The sequence below is a fragment of the Cyprinodon variegatus genome, unplaced genomic scaffold (genome assembly GCF_000732505.1).
Source record: "Cyprinodon variegatus isolate N-32 unplaced genomic scaffold, C_variegatus-1.0 Scaffold69, whole genome shotgun sequence".
In the NCBI taxonomy this organism is placed as follows: Eukaryota; Metazoa; Chordata; class Actinopteri; order Cyprinodontiformes; family Cyprinodontidae; genus Cyprinodon; species Cyprinodon variegatus.
This window is the reverse complement of record NW_015150522.1, coordinates 1820345-1833142: the sequence shown is the minus strand read 5'-3', so window position 1 is coordinate 1833142 and position 12798 is coordinate 1820345. Positions and strand designations below refer to the sequence as shown.

The window sequence follows — 12798 nt, the reverse complement described above, 5'->3', positions numbered from 1 at the left end:
CATGAATTGAGAAGGATCAAGCATGAGGCTACCAGGAAGCCATTAGCCGCCAGTTGTGCCATTTTTCAGAGCTGCAACATGTCTGGAGTACCGAGAAGCACAAGGTGCTCAATACTCAGGGATCTGGCCAAGGTAAGGAAAGCCGAGAAAAGGCCACTTTTGAACAAGACACACAAGACAAAACGTCAAGTTTGGGCAAAGAAATATCTGAAGACTGATTTCTCCAAGGTGTTTGGGTCTGGTGAAATGAGAGTGAGTCTTGATGGGCCAGATGGATGGGCACCAGGCTGGATCAGTAAAGGGCAGCAAGTTCCTTATCAAATCACACGCCAGCAAGGTGGAGGTGGGGTACTGGTATGGGCTGGTATCATCAAAGATGAGCTTATGGGACCTTTTTGGGTTGATGATGGAGTAAAGATCAACTCCCAGACCTACTGCCAGTTTCTGGAAGACACCTTCTTCAAACAGTGGTACAAGAAGAAGTCGCCATCATTCAAGAAAAACATGATATTCATGCAAGACAATGCTCCGTCACACGCATCAAAATACACCACAGCCTGGCTGGCCAGAAAACGTCTAAGTAGTGACATGGCCCCCTTGTTCACCTGATCTGAATCCCATGGAGAACCTGTGGTCCTTCATGAAATGTGAGATCTACAGAGAGGGAAAACAGTGAACCTCTCTGAACAGTGTCTGGGAGGCTGTGGTGGCTGCTGCACGCAATGTGGATCTCAAACAGATCAAGACACTGACAGAATCTATGGATGGATGGATTTTGAGCGTCATGGTGAAGAAAGGCCATATTGGTGACTGATTTGTTTTTGAATGTTGCAAATGTTTATTTCTGAATTTTGACTTGTCATATTGGTTTTACCTGGTGAAAATAAACAAGTGAGATGGGTATATATTTGTTTTTTATGACGTTGCCTAATTCTGCACAATATTTACCTGTACTCACAGATTATCCTCATAATATGGCCAAATCTAAAAAAAAACAAAAAACCCCAAAACTTAAACTTCCAAAAATATGAAACTTTGATATTAAGTAGTCTTTTGGGTTGATTGAGAACACAATTGTGGTCGAATAATAAAAATAATCCTCAAAAATACAACTTGCCTAATAATTCTGCACACAGTGTATTAAAAAAAAAAAAAGAAATAAAATCTCTCAAACCCGCAAGTTAAGGTTTTTTTTTTTCTCTCCATTCTCTTAAGTTTTGACCACAGCTGTCACCAATGAGTGTTTAAAGAGTTTAAATAACAGTCAGATCGCAGACATTGGACTGCGATCAAAATAACATACCTGCATATTCCTGCTGTAACGCCCGGGCGAAAGCTCGTCCTACCACCTGAACACCCATCACTACGATCTGAGCGAGGTATTTAGCCTGAAAGATGATAAAATAAACATAGTAACTGACAATGCCAACAGCCTGAAGTCAACACATCAACCTCAGAAGCTCTTTGACAGCAGGCGTTATGTTATGTAAAGTCAATTACAGACATTCTAGCACTAAAAACCCATATAATTTTATCAAAACGTTCTTAACGCCGTAGATAAACACACTACACTCTAATGTAATAGCATCATCTTACCATTTTTACAGTAATGAACTCCTTCCACAGCCGAAATGCCGACTCCCGGTTTCACACATGGACACTGAAGGTTACCGGGGCATAGTTCAAGGAAGCTCGGAATCGCAACATTCGAGACGGTTCAGCTGCAGGTGGTGGAATTTTAAACACCGCCCCCTGCTGGCGGGGAAGGTTAGTGCAGCTTTGCTGTTTGATTCTAGAGCAACCCAGTCTCATGGGAAAATGTACCCCCACTACGTTGGTCCACACTGCAAAACGTAGTGGAGGTACAGTACATTAATGGCCATTTTTTTGTGGTACTGTTACGTTTCTTCTGCCTATATGCTTTCTATTGTTTTACGTCCTAGTCACGTGACTTTCAAGATTCCAGCTGGGAGAAGAAAAAAAAAAATATATAATCCAAAATTCTGAGAAAAAAGTCAGAATTCTGAGTCTAAAGTTATATTCCGACTTTTTTCCCACATTAAACTGAAATAAAATAAAATAAAAAATCCGTCAACTTTTTTATATATTTTATTCATTCCCCTTAATCATCTTCCGTATGTCAGTTCCATTGCGCTCTAGAGAATGTTATATCTTAGTGTCTGGTCTCTTCTTCTGGTACTACTTACCTACTTATCATGCCAGTTGTTTTTTTAATTGGAGGATAAAGACACATGTGACAGTACGGAAGAGGATTAGGGCCACTGAAAAAAAAAGTTAACTGATTTTAAAATGTTATTTCATTATGAGGAAAAAGTCAGAATTATGACTTTGATCTCACAATTCTGACTTTTTCTCACAATTCTGACTTTAATCTCAGAATTCTGACTTTTTCTCATATTATAATGAAATAATATTTGAAAATCAGTTTTCAAGACGTTTTTTTCCTATTTTTCCAGTGGCCCTAATCCTCTTCCATGCTGTCAATGTGTCTTTATCCTCCAATAAAAAAAAAAAAACTGTCTAGATTTTTTTTCATGGTAGCACTTTTTCATGAGTCCACTTGGTTCTTCCACGATTTTTTTATTTTATTTATATATGTTTTGCTTTTTTATGTCTTGAAAGGCAGTGCTACCCAACTCTTTTGGTTAAACAAATAAAAAGTACTTCTAAATAATAATAATAAGTAACTTCTAAAATAGTTAAGCTCCAAATATATAATTACTATATACTAAACTCAATAAAAAAATATTGTCCAACATAAACATTTACATGACTGCCATAAATACAGCAGCATTGCTCACTATAATTAGTTAAATACACAGGTGATCAGTTTATATGGTGTTTATTACAAGACAGTCTTGAAAAAGTTCACAAACCATTACTATAGAAAGAAAACCACAATGTTTTACTTGCCATAAAAAACAAATCCAAAGGCGAGTTAATCAAATGATAGCATAAAACAGATCTTTAAAAATCACAATTACATACTTCCAGGGACATCCACCGTACATGTGTTTAATGCGACAGGCAAGAAAATGCATCACTAATTCCAGAAAGTCGTCCTTAGGATGTAAACAATTATTTTCAACAGTTTCTACTCTGCCCTGAGTGACGACTACACAATGTTGGCTTCACTCAAACTTACTAACACTGAGCTGTTTGTCTAACTAAAAACCCTGATTCGTTACAAATATCCCATTAAAAGACAAATATTCCCCAAGAATATACACATGGACATGGATCAAAGTTAAAAACATTAGAAAACCAGCAAATAAAAGGGAAAAGTTAAGTAAAAGCATAAGAAGCCTAATTGGAATATAAAGATCATTGTTCTTGTCTTACCCACATCCCTTAATGGCAAAATAGTTAATAAAAAGCTAAATATTCTAAAACATAACACCTACCATGTTAGAATTGGATTTATATGTTGGATTTAAAAGGAATGAAACCCGTTATTACTAATATAAGAGATTTACTGAGGAAAAGCACCATGGCGATGCTGTCATTTCCTGAAGCTGAAGGTGGTATAGGAGGCTTGAACATGTTTGCATCATCGGACTAGAAGGTAATCAGTCTTAATTTGTGCTATATTAACAGTCCATTATAAAGCAAAGCAGTGGTCCCTCTTTGATAAAAACATTCAGGCTAAACAGATTTAATGGTATTGGAATACTGTGTGTTTGCAATCAAAATACAAAAAAAGGCCTTGTTTTCATATTTTTATAACAAGCTGTTATAGAATTAACTAGATGTTATGACGCATGCATCAGAGGTGGGTCTGCTGTGAGCGGCTGAAGTTTTTATTCAGTTTGCTTTGAAAATTTAATTCTTGAGATGCTTCCGATTTATTTCTTTGTGTGATTATGCTTCGATTATTTAATAATTTCCTCAAATCAGAATAATGATTTTCAAATATGGACATGTTTCTTGGCACCCCTGGTAAAGATGTGGAAAAATGTTGTAAATAAATACAAATTTAGTTGCAGCAGCATAAAACTAACAGAATGGAAAATATATATATTTTTTTAGTGATTGGAGCACCAGTTATTGTGACCTCTGTGTTCAGATCCAGAGTACTTCTTCTCTTGTAGCATTTTCTAAGCTTGCAGCATATATAGTTTAGGTTTCACATAGACGTTTTAAATCATAGCTGCTAAGCTTTTTCAGTGCTCATTGAGCCATGTGTTTAAATCACTATTCTGCAGCCATACTTTTATTTAAAGTATCCTATTATTTGAAAGAGATTATAATGCAATGAGTTCTAATAAGGTTTCCAAGGCTTTTGGAAGAGAAAAAGGCCCAGTGAATTATTATTACTGAATTATAGATCCTCCACTGCTCTTAAAATGAGTCATTTTTCACTCATTTTATTCCAAATCATTCTTAGTTCCAATTGAGTAAACAATACAGTTCCTATTAAAGAATCATCAACCATAAGAGTTTAGCGAACCACATGTTCATATTTGTTATGGTGGGCATCACAGCCAATCACCTGGCTGATATGTTGTAGGTGTGCAGCATCGTATTGGTCTACCAGGTAGGCATGGTTTAAAAAACATTTCTGTTAGAGTGTGGCTTTGGCAGTACTACAGACTGCGGACTCAGGTCTACTGGGTAGAGTTCAGAATAAAATTACTTCTCATTAGTACGACTTGAGATTGACAGAGGTTGGTGACGTCATAACCTCAGCTTGGATCAGATCATCCATCCTATTTGAGAGAGAAGAAACATAATAACTAGAAGGGTTGGATTTTCTAAAATGTTCTGTTTGATTTTAAGCTCCTAAAAAACAAGATGTATTCATTATAAAGCATTTTTATACACCAGCACCAAGTTTGCCTTGTCTTTAAACAGAAAAAGATAAAATATTTAAGTTCAAACTCAATGATGAATTTATCCCAGAGGGGTTTTTAGAAGTTTTTTTTTTTAAGTTCAGTTGTAATGTAAATTTTCTTTTATTCGTAGGCTGCAGTGTTTGTTCTGCTCAGAAGGTGTTTGGGTGATGCGCTTAAACATGAATGGCAACATAAAATCTTGAGCTGTTCTCTCCTCTCTGCCGTTGACACTGTGACTTTAAGCAAAGATCAGACGATGATATTCCGCTTAATCGTCCTGAATCACAGGGAGACAAAAATGAGATCAAGTTAAGAAAAAAACTGCAATAAATGATCTGCCTTTCTTTAAAAAAAAATAACAAAAAAATGACGAGATGCTCTTTTTGCCCCATTTACTCACCCACTCCTCTTCATCCACACCTTCAAAGGACTCTTGGGGCAGCGGGTCGTCCATATTACCCAGCTTAGCCACCATGGCACTCAGGAGCTAGACCATAAAGACACACTAAGTGTTTAGTTTGCAGGGAGACACAGGCATGCTTTTTCAGATACTGCAGGTCCATGCTATCAGATTGAAGACAAACTAAGCAGATAAAAAACATGCAGAGTTTCACCTCATCTTTTTTCTGTTCATCTGTTTTTTCCTCCAAGTAAACAGAAGAGGGGAGGTATTTTCTCACTGGAGCCTCTTTGGGGGCCTCGCTCACTAAAATAAAAACACAGCCCTGCATGAAGCAACCAAACGTAACAGGACATGTCCAGAACCGACATGCCGGTGTAAAGAAAGGATTGTGACGAGCTGTGTTGTGTCTGCGTCTGCACCTGGCGTCATGTCTTTTGGCTTCAGGCTGAGCTTTTTATGCTGGCCGTTGGAGCCGGAGAGCCAGGCAGCGGCGGTGAGTGCAGGCTCCCACCACACTGCCGTGTCTGGGAACACGTCATCCTGGAAGAACTCTTTCTGGAAAGACAAAAAGGAAATAAATGATGCTCATTGAAAAAATAAGGGGGGAGGGGGGGGGGGCATTACTCCAAATGTCCACGAGGGGGTGCTGCAGACTCACTTTAACACGGGGCACTCTGAAGACTACAGGCTCCACTGTGGTCTTGGTGAGCATCATTCCCACAGCTATTTCTACATCTCGCACGTTGCACTCGGTTTTAGGTAAAAAGGCCAGTCCCTGCAAACAGAGCACCGCATTAATCTCCTCCTCTTAGACTGATTCACTTATTAATAGGTCAAAACAAGGAAGCTTGTTACCTTATGAGGCTCAGGAGAGTTAAAACTGCTGCATTCAATAAAATATGGATCTTCTGGGACCACCTCATAGATGTAGACTCTGGTGTCTCCCTAAAGAAGGGCAAAAAAACCCCCAGACTTTAGCCGTGATTTACCCTGCAGCCTTTTGCACCAATTTATCTCTTATTTTACTCACTTTTCCAGTGAGAATCACGACGCTGGTGTCAGGGTCGTAAAAAGGGATGAGTGTGGAGGGGGACACATTCAGAGCAGTACTGGCAACAGGCCCAGAGGACAGGGAGTCAGCAGAGAACAGGTAAAGTTCTCTTTCACTGCGACTAAAAAAACACAAGAAAGGGGGGTTAAATACCGAAATGACATGGGAGGGTCATAATTTACAATTAATGAAACAGCCATGATGCACAGTGTGAGGAAAAGCACAGAGCTTTAGCTGTTAGTACCTGTCAAATCCTGACACCAGCAGGTACTTTCCATCCAGCACCCAGACCACACGAGCCCCTCTGTGGCCCTCCGGACCCGGTCCTTCCTGGGAAAAAAACAAAGTAAACCAAATATCTACAAAAGCAGCTTTTCAATCACTGATTTCTGTCTCACAGTTCAAACAATAATGTCTCACATTTTGGGAAAATTACACAAAATGTATTTTGAAACACTAGTTAACTGTGCTGGGTTCAAGTATCTTGTAATATTATCACTGTTCAACCACAAACATTGGTTCATGAGTTGATTTGATAGATCAAACAGTGCAAAGCATACGTCTGTAGAAGAAAGAGATTGCAAACAGTTTTTTTTTTATATAGAAACAAAAATAAAAATGAATACAAGTGTAGACATGAAGGTATTTGAATTATAGAATTGGCATTCACTGCAATTATACAGCAAGTTTGTCCCTACCAGCTTTACACACCCGAAGACATGCCTATTATTTTCTCAGATAGGAACGGGAGTTTTTAAGTTTTACTTCACCATTACTAACTGGATTCAACATTAATGTGCATGTAAAATAATAAAGTAACTGAATGAAATGGATGGAAGTAAATGAGCTCATTAAAAGCATGAACTTCCTTTTATCTACATAAACAGCTGCATTGTAATTCTGGCTCCATGTTCTGGGCTTCCGTTCTGCAGGAAGAAGATCCTCCAACAGGTTTTCTTCTAGGATGCCTGAGTAAATTCCCAGTCATCCGGTTCATGATAACCACAAAACAGGCTTAAACTGGAATGCAACCGTAATTTCATTCAGTTTTTTTTTTTTTTTACGCGTCTTCTTAAGTTCATTCTAACTTAGGCGACTTGATTTGCATCTGACCTGGAATGTGCTCAGGATTGACCTCCATGCTGCTTAAAAAAATCTGCACTGTCGAAACATCTTCTAAAAATGGAGCGGCTGCCTTCCAATTTGAGCCTGTTTAGTGATTTTTCTACGACTATGACTTTCCATCGATTATGGAAAAGCATCCCACAGCATGATGCTGTCTCCACCGTGTTCAGATGGTATGATAATCCACAAATCTGTGGCTAAAGGTGTCCTTTACATCATTTGGCACTTCTTATGACCTTCTTCTAAATCTGGATTTCTCTTTGCTTTTTTTTTAATGAAGACCATTGTCCTGCCTACATATTCTCTCACCTGAGTATTTGATTTCTGCAGCTCCTCCAGAGTTTCTTCTTTCTCCTCATTGCCTGGCTTGCTAATTTTCATAGACGACTACCATCTTGAAAGTTTGCTGCTAAGTTTTAATCTCACCACTTTTATAAAGCAGTCCTCTGTGAGACATTAAAGGTATAGTGGAGGATTGTTGCGGATTTTTGAAAAGACCCGCCTTCTCCACTTAAAAAAAAATGCCCCAAGAGGGAATGCCTATTAAACGCGTGCAAGAGCATGCAAAAGCCCATTTCTCCTCGTGCACACTCTGTTTAAAGTTACTGTTTGCATCACTTATAAAAGCTTAATTTCCAAAAGAAGATCTGCAATTTTCCCACTATGTCAGTAAGTGAAAATGGGAACGAGCACATAGGACGACCTTATGTAAACATATCACCAGAATAATTGACTATTAGGACCACTTATTTTGATGATCCACTCGGAAAAAGAAAGTGCTTAACTATACCTTTAAAGGCTGTAACTCTGCTTTTAAAACATGTTGTCCCTGAACTGTCTTTTATTTATTTGTGCTGTTTGTTCACTGAGGTTCTCTAACAATCCTCAACAGCCTTAAAAGAACATGGAAGTGGAATTTATTGTTGGGATCAGAGTTAAAGGAGCTTAAGACAAAAACAGGCCACATTTTTCAGGTTTGTATTTGTCATATACATTAGTAAAAAATTAATTTCTACATGCTTTGTCGGTCATTTACATATATTCAAAATTCCAGTCAAGTTTGCACTGCAAAAAACACCTAAAAATGAGCAAAAATTTCTTATAATAACCATATTTACCCTTAATTTGAGTGGGTAAATAAAATGATCTGTCAATGGAACAATTATTTTTACTCTTAAAATAAGATAGATATTATGCACTTGAAATAAGAGACTGTAGTTGTTTTTTCTTATTTTAAATAGCGGTAATAATTTCTTATTCCACTGGTAAAGTGTCTCACCTGCTCAATCCAAGAAGAAAATACTTACTTAGATTTCTTCTTTTTGCAGAGTGTCGTTTTTTTTTACAACACAAGCTAGATTATTATTTCTAATCTTTATTTAGTTTGCCAACATCATGCCATACAGCATTTATGTTAATGCATACTTGCACAGGTGATGTCGATTTGCGGGGGTCATAGATGCGAACTTTCGCATCCTTGCAAACAGTTGCCAGCAGCTTGCCGTCAGGGCTCCATGCAATTCCAAACACCTAAGCAGGAACATCAGGATAAACCAAACCATCCATGAGAAATTTCCCTCCGCTTTATAAAAAACACATCTGCATGTCCATATTTTCAGTCAAAACACCGACCAACCTGGTCCTGATGTCCAGTGAGAACCTTGACCTGCTCCCCGCTCTCCAGGTTCCACAGTCTGACTGTGAGATCGTAGGATGAGGACACCAAGACTCCGCTGGCAAGAGGGTGAAACTTGATGGAGTAAATCTTCTCAGTGTGACCTAGAGGGAGTAAAAGAAGTCCTTACATTAATCTGCCATACTGTAGTTACTGTCAACCTGGGTCAACTGTCAACATGAAGAGTCAAGGACATGTTTTTAAATCACTGCTACTTGATATTTATTACTGAGTAGCTGAGAAAATAATTTATAAATCTTCCCTGATTCACTGTGAGTAGGACTGTGCAGTTTTATCCAAAATGTTTAGTAAATTGCAGGACATCAGAGAAATGGGAGTCAGAAAGCAAGATCTCTGCAGTAGCATCCACATCTCCCTCTCTATACCTCTGTTCATCTTTTTTTTTTTTAACTTCAGCCCATTCAATGAGCCACTACAAGCCTAAATAGTTGAAATCTAAGTAAATTAGTAACTTATTTACTAAGTAAAACTAAGTAAATAAGTGCATTTGTTCTTGAATTGAGCAGATAAGAGAGAATATTTACATTATAAACAAGGAAAGACAACTACAGCCTCTTATCTCAAGTGCATAATATCAAATTATCTTATTTCAAGGGTAAAAATACTCTTACCATTCATAGATAATCGTATTTAGGGTAAATTAAGGGTAAATACACTTTACTTAGAAATCTTTGTTCAACTTTAGATCCTTTTTTTTTGCAGTGTATAAATAAATTTAGATTGACCTTGTGTCACCATGAAAAATGACCTACCTTGTAAGACGAGCTCAGGCTCAGTCAGGGTGTCTTTCAGCCCACCTTTAGGTACCTGCCACAGCCGGATTTTAGCATCATCTCCAGCTGGAAGCAAAGATTCAAATATACACTCAGAGAACATACTCTTGGTTCTATGGGCAAATGAAACATCTGAAAGTTACATTTTATTCTGTAAGGATGAGGTTTCTATTTGCATTAAGGAGTCACTCACCCACTGCCAGTCTGTGTGTGTCAAAGGGGTCCCAAGACAAGTCGGCCACGTTTACAGAGTTTTGGATGGTGGGTAGAGCCGAGTCAGGCTGCCGCCCTGGCCCAGAGCGCTGAGGAGGAGAAGGAAAGTAAAAAATCAGCTTAAAACATTACAGGAAGATACAAGCTATACTGTAGTTCAACCACCTGCAATACAGCTGCTGAAACTGCTGAGGTTCTGATCTGCATGTCGACATTGTGGCGTACCACAAGGCTGACAACAGAGCCCAAACAGTTTACTAAGTTGGTTAAAGATGTATGTGATGAAAAATAACAGTTAAGCTCTCACTGTATGAGATGATACTATAGTTAGTATCACCTGCAATCCCTCACATTATAGGTAGTGTGAGGGATTGCCTTTAATTCAATGAGTCGATGCAATCAACTGGTTTTTCTTAGAAAACTTTGAATCAATTTGACTGTATGATCTGGTTGAATTGTAAAGTGCCTTGAGATGACGTGTTGTGAAATGGCACTATATAAATATAGTGAATTGAGCTGAATACTAAGACATGGATACTTGATAATAAGACAGAGGAAAATTCATCAAACTAACCTAAATGTATTTGTTTTGCATTCAGAAAGCAATAATTTCAATGCTGTGGTAAATATATAGGATTAAGTTTTTAAAAACAAATCTCAGGGATCATAATAAAGAGCCGAATAGTTGCCGCACAACGATTCATTCAATACTGTATACAGTTGGCCCTATTACATTATATTAAGCATACTGCATTACATTATTTTCACTAACATCCATGTTTCAACCATCCATAAAATAGCAATAATTTACCAGGAAGGACACAGATTAGAAATACATAGATCCCTGCTGATTCTACCTCAGACAGGAAGATGATTCCAGAAACTGCATCAAAAACAAAGGATTCAGGGAACAGTTTGAAGGCAATTTTCCCCCTTTAGGCAGGAACTAAACATCCCTGCTGAAAATAAAAGAATCTTCCAGCCCAATTCGTAGACTTTTTGCAAAAATACATGCCTGATTCCATATACTGCAAAAAAAAAAATGTAGATCAAAATAAGTATTTTTTTCTTAAAATAGGTGCATTTTTCTTGAATTGAGGAAGTAAGTGATACTTTGCCAACGAAACAAGACAATTTACATTTAAATTAAGAAAAAAACAATGCATTGTCTTATTTCAACAGCATGTTATCTAATTATCTCATTTCAAGATTAAAAATACTTATTCCATTGGCAGATCATCTTATTTACCTACTCAAATTGAGGGTTAATACATACAATTTAAGAAATATTTACTTATTTCTACATTGTTTTTGCAGTGTATACTTGTTTGCTTGTTTTTACATTGTGGATGCTTGTTCTTAGTGTTTTGAACATGTCTGTGTATTATATTTGCATTATGAGCTGGTATCTCAAAGAAAAATCTCATTATGGCTACATAATAACAATACAGGCTAATGATTTTGCTAGTAAAGACGGTTTAAATTTCTTGTTTCTGAACAGATACATGGAGGTTTGATGGAAACTTTACCTCAAAAACAGCAATCTGGCCTCCTGAGATGGCGAGTGGCACCGCAACACGTTGGCTGTTCACACAGAAGCCGTCACACTCTCCTGGTGTGGTTAGATTCAGGTTGCGGATGTTGGTGATGTGCTTGTCCCGGTGCATCACCGCACCCTGGATATGTCGGAATTTGGATGTTGGTCCTAAACAAAAAAAAGCCAAGAAGTTAAAATCTTCAAAGTAAGAATATGGATGGTAGAAATCTGGTGTCATTTTTTTACCCATCAGGTTTTGGATTGCCTTAACATTCTGGCTTGGGCTAGGGAGGAAGCCTGAGGAGAGACCAGACGTAGAGGAAGGAGAGCGGGATGGGGCAGCACTGCTGCTGGGGGTGCTTATTGGACTACTGGAGGAGGAGCCACGAGGCTGATCCTGTAAAAACAGAACAGTGACGATTGTTTTAAATTCTTCAAATGTGCTCCCTGCTTTAGAAAAAAAATTTAAAAAATCCAGGTTTTACCTCTTTATTTCCTCCACTGGGTGGCTCCTTCTTAACTGGTGCTTGTTTTGCTGAGGGTTTGGGTTTCTTGTCAGGGTGCAGGCTAACTTTTCCCACCTTAGGACAAACAGAGCTCCTCATTAGAGCTTTCTACGCAGCTTTAAGGCTATAGCCACCTATTGTGATTGAGGTTCTATTACCTGCTTTTTTCCCCCCTGCCACCACTCCTCTGCAGACATGGCTGGAGTCGTGCCCACCGTATCCGGGTAAAGGTCATCATGAAATTCATGGCCTGAGTTCTAAGCAAACAGGGCATCCATTTCAAAACAGAGCAAGAAATCGAGAGAAATTCACCGGTTTTAATTCTGCAGTAATTCTGTACCTTGCGGGGGACTTGGTAGCTGATGGGCACGATGCAGCTGTCTGTCAGCTGAAGAACACGCATGACTTCACAGGACAGGACATCCAAGGCCAGTTTTGGTACCATGGCGACGCCTCTTGTTGAAGCATCAGTCAGGCAGTGACTCACTAAGAGAAAATGAAGAAAGAGAGAGAACAAACATTTAAAGAGGAAATAATAATCTTTAAGCATGCAGAAAAAATCCCCAAGTATCACCTTGAGTTAAGAAAGGCTCAGAGGCGGAGACTTCATAGCACTCAACTGCAGTGTCTCCCTACAG

General features: G+C 38.4%; 1 protein-coding gene across 1 annotated transcript in view; it reads right to left on the bottom strand.

Annotated features, from left to right (window-relative positions):
- Positions 1–4949: 4949 nt before the first annotated feature.
- LOC107083172 (coronin-7-like) overlaps positions 4950–12798 on the bottom strand; it is a 137623-nt gene continuing 129774 nt past the window's right edge. Inside the window, exons 11-28 of the mRNA XM_015372172.1 lie at positions 12735–12792; positions 12501–12646; positions 12319–12417; positions 12140–12235; positions 11901–12051; positions 11647–11822; positions 10098–10206; positions 9884–9970; positions 9072–9214; positions 8861–8965; positions 6555–6640; positions 6290–6431; positions 6115–6204; positions 5918–6034; positions 5679–5814; positions 5471–5562; positions 5257–5343; positions 4950–5133 (exon numbers count right to left, since the gene is read on the bottom strand). Coding sequence (XP_015227658.1) covers positions 5125–5133; positions 5257–5343; positions 5471–5562; positions 5679–5814; positions 5918–6034; positions 6115–6204; positions 6290–6431; positions 6555–6640; positions 8861–8965; positions 9072–9214; positions 9884–9970; positions 10098–10206; positions 11647–11822; positions 11901–12051; positions 12140–12235; positions 12319–12417; positions 12501–12646; positions 12735–12792 — 1929 coding nt within the window. The 3' untranslated portion in view covers positions 4950–5124. The remainder of the gene's footprint in view (positions 5134–5256; positions 5344–5470; positions 5563–5678; positions 5815–5917; positions 6035–6114; positions 6205–6289; positions 6432–6554; positions 6641–8860; positions 8966–9071; positions 9215–9883; positions 9971–10097; positions 10207–11646; positions 11823–11900; positions 12052–12139; positions 12236–12318; positions 12418–12500; positions 12647–12734; positions 12793–12798) is intronic.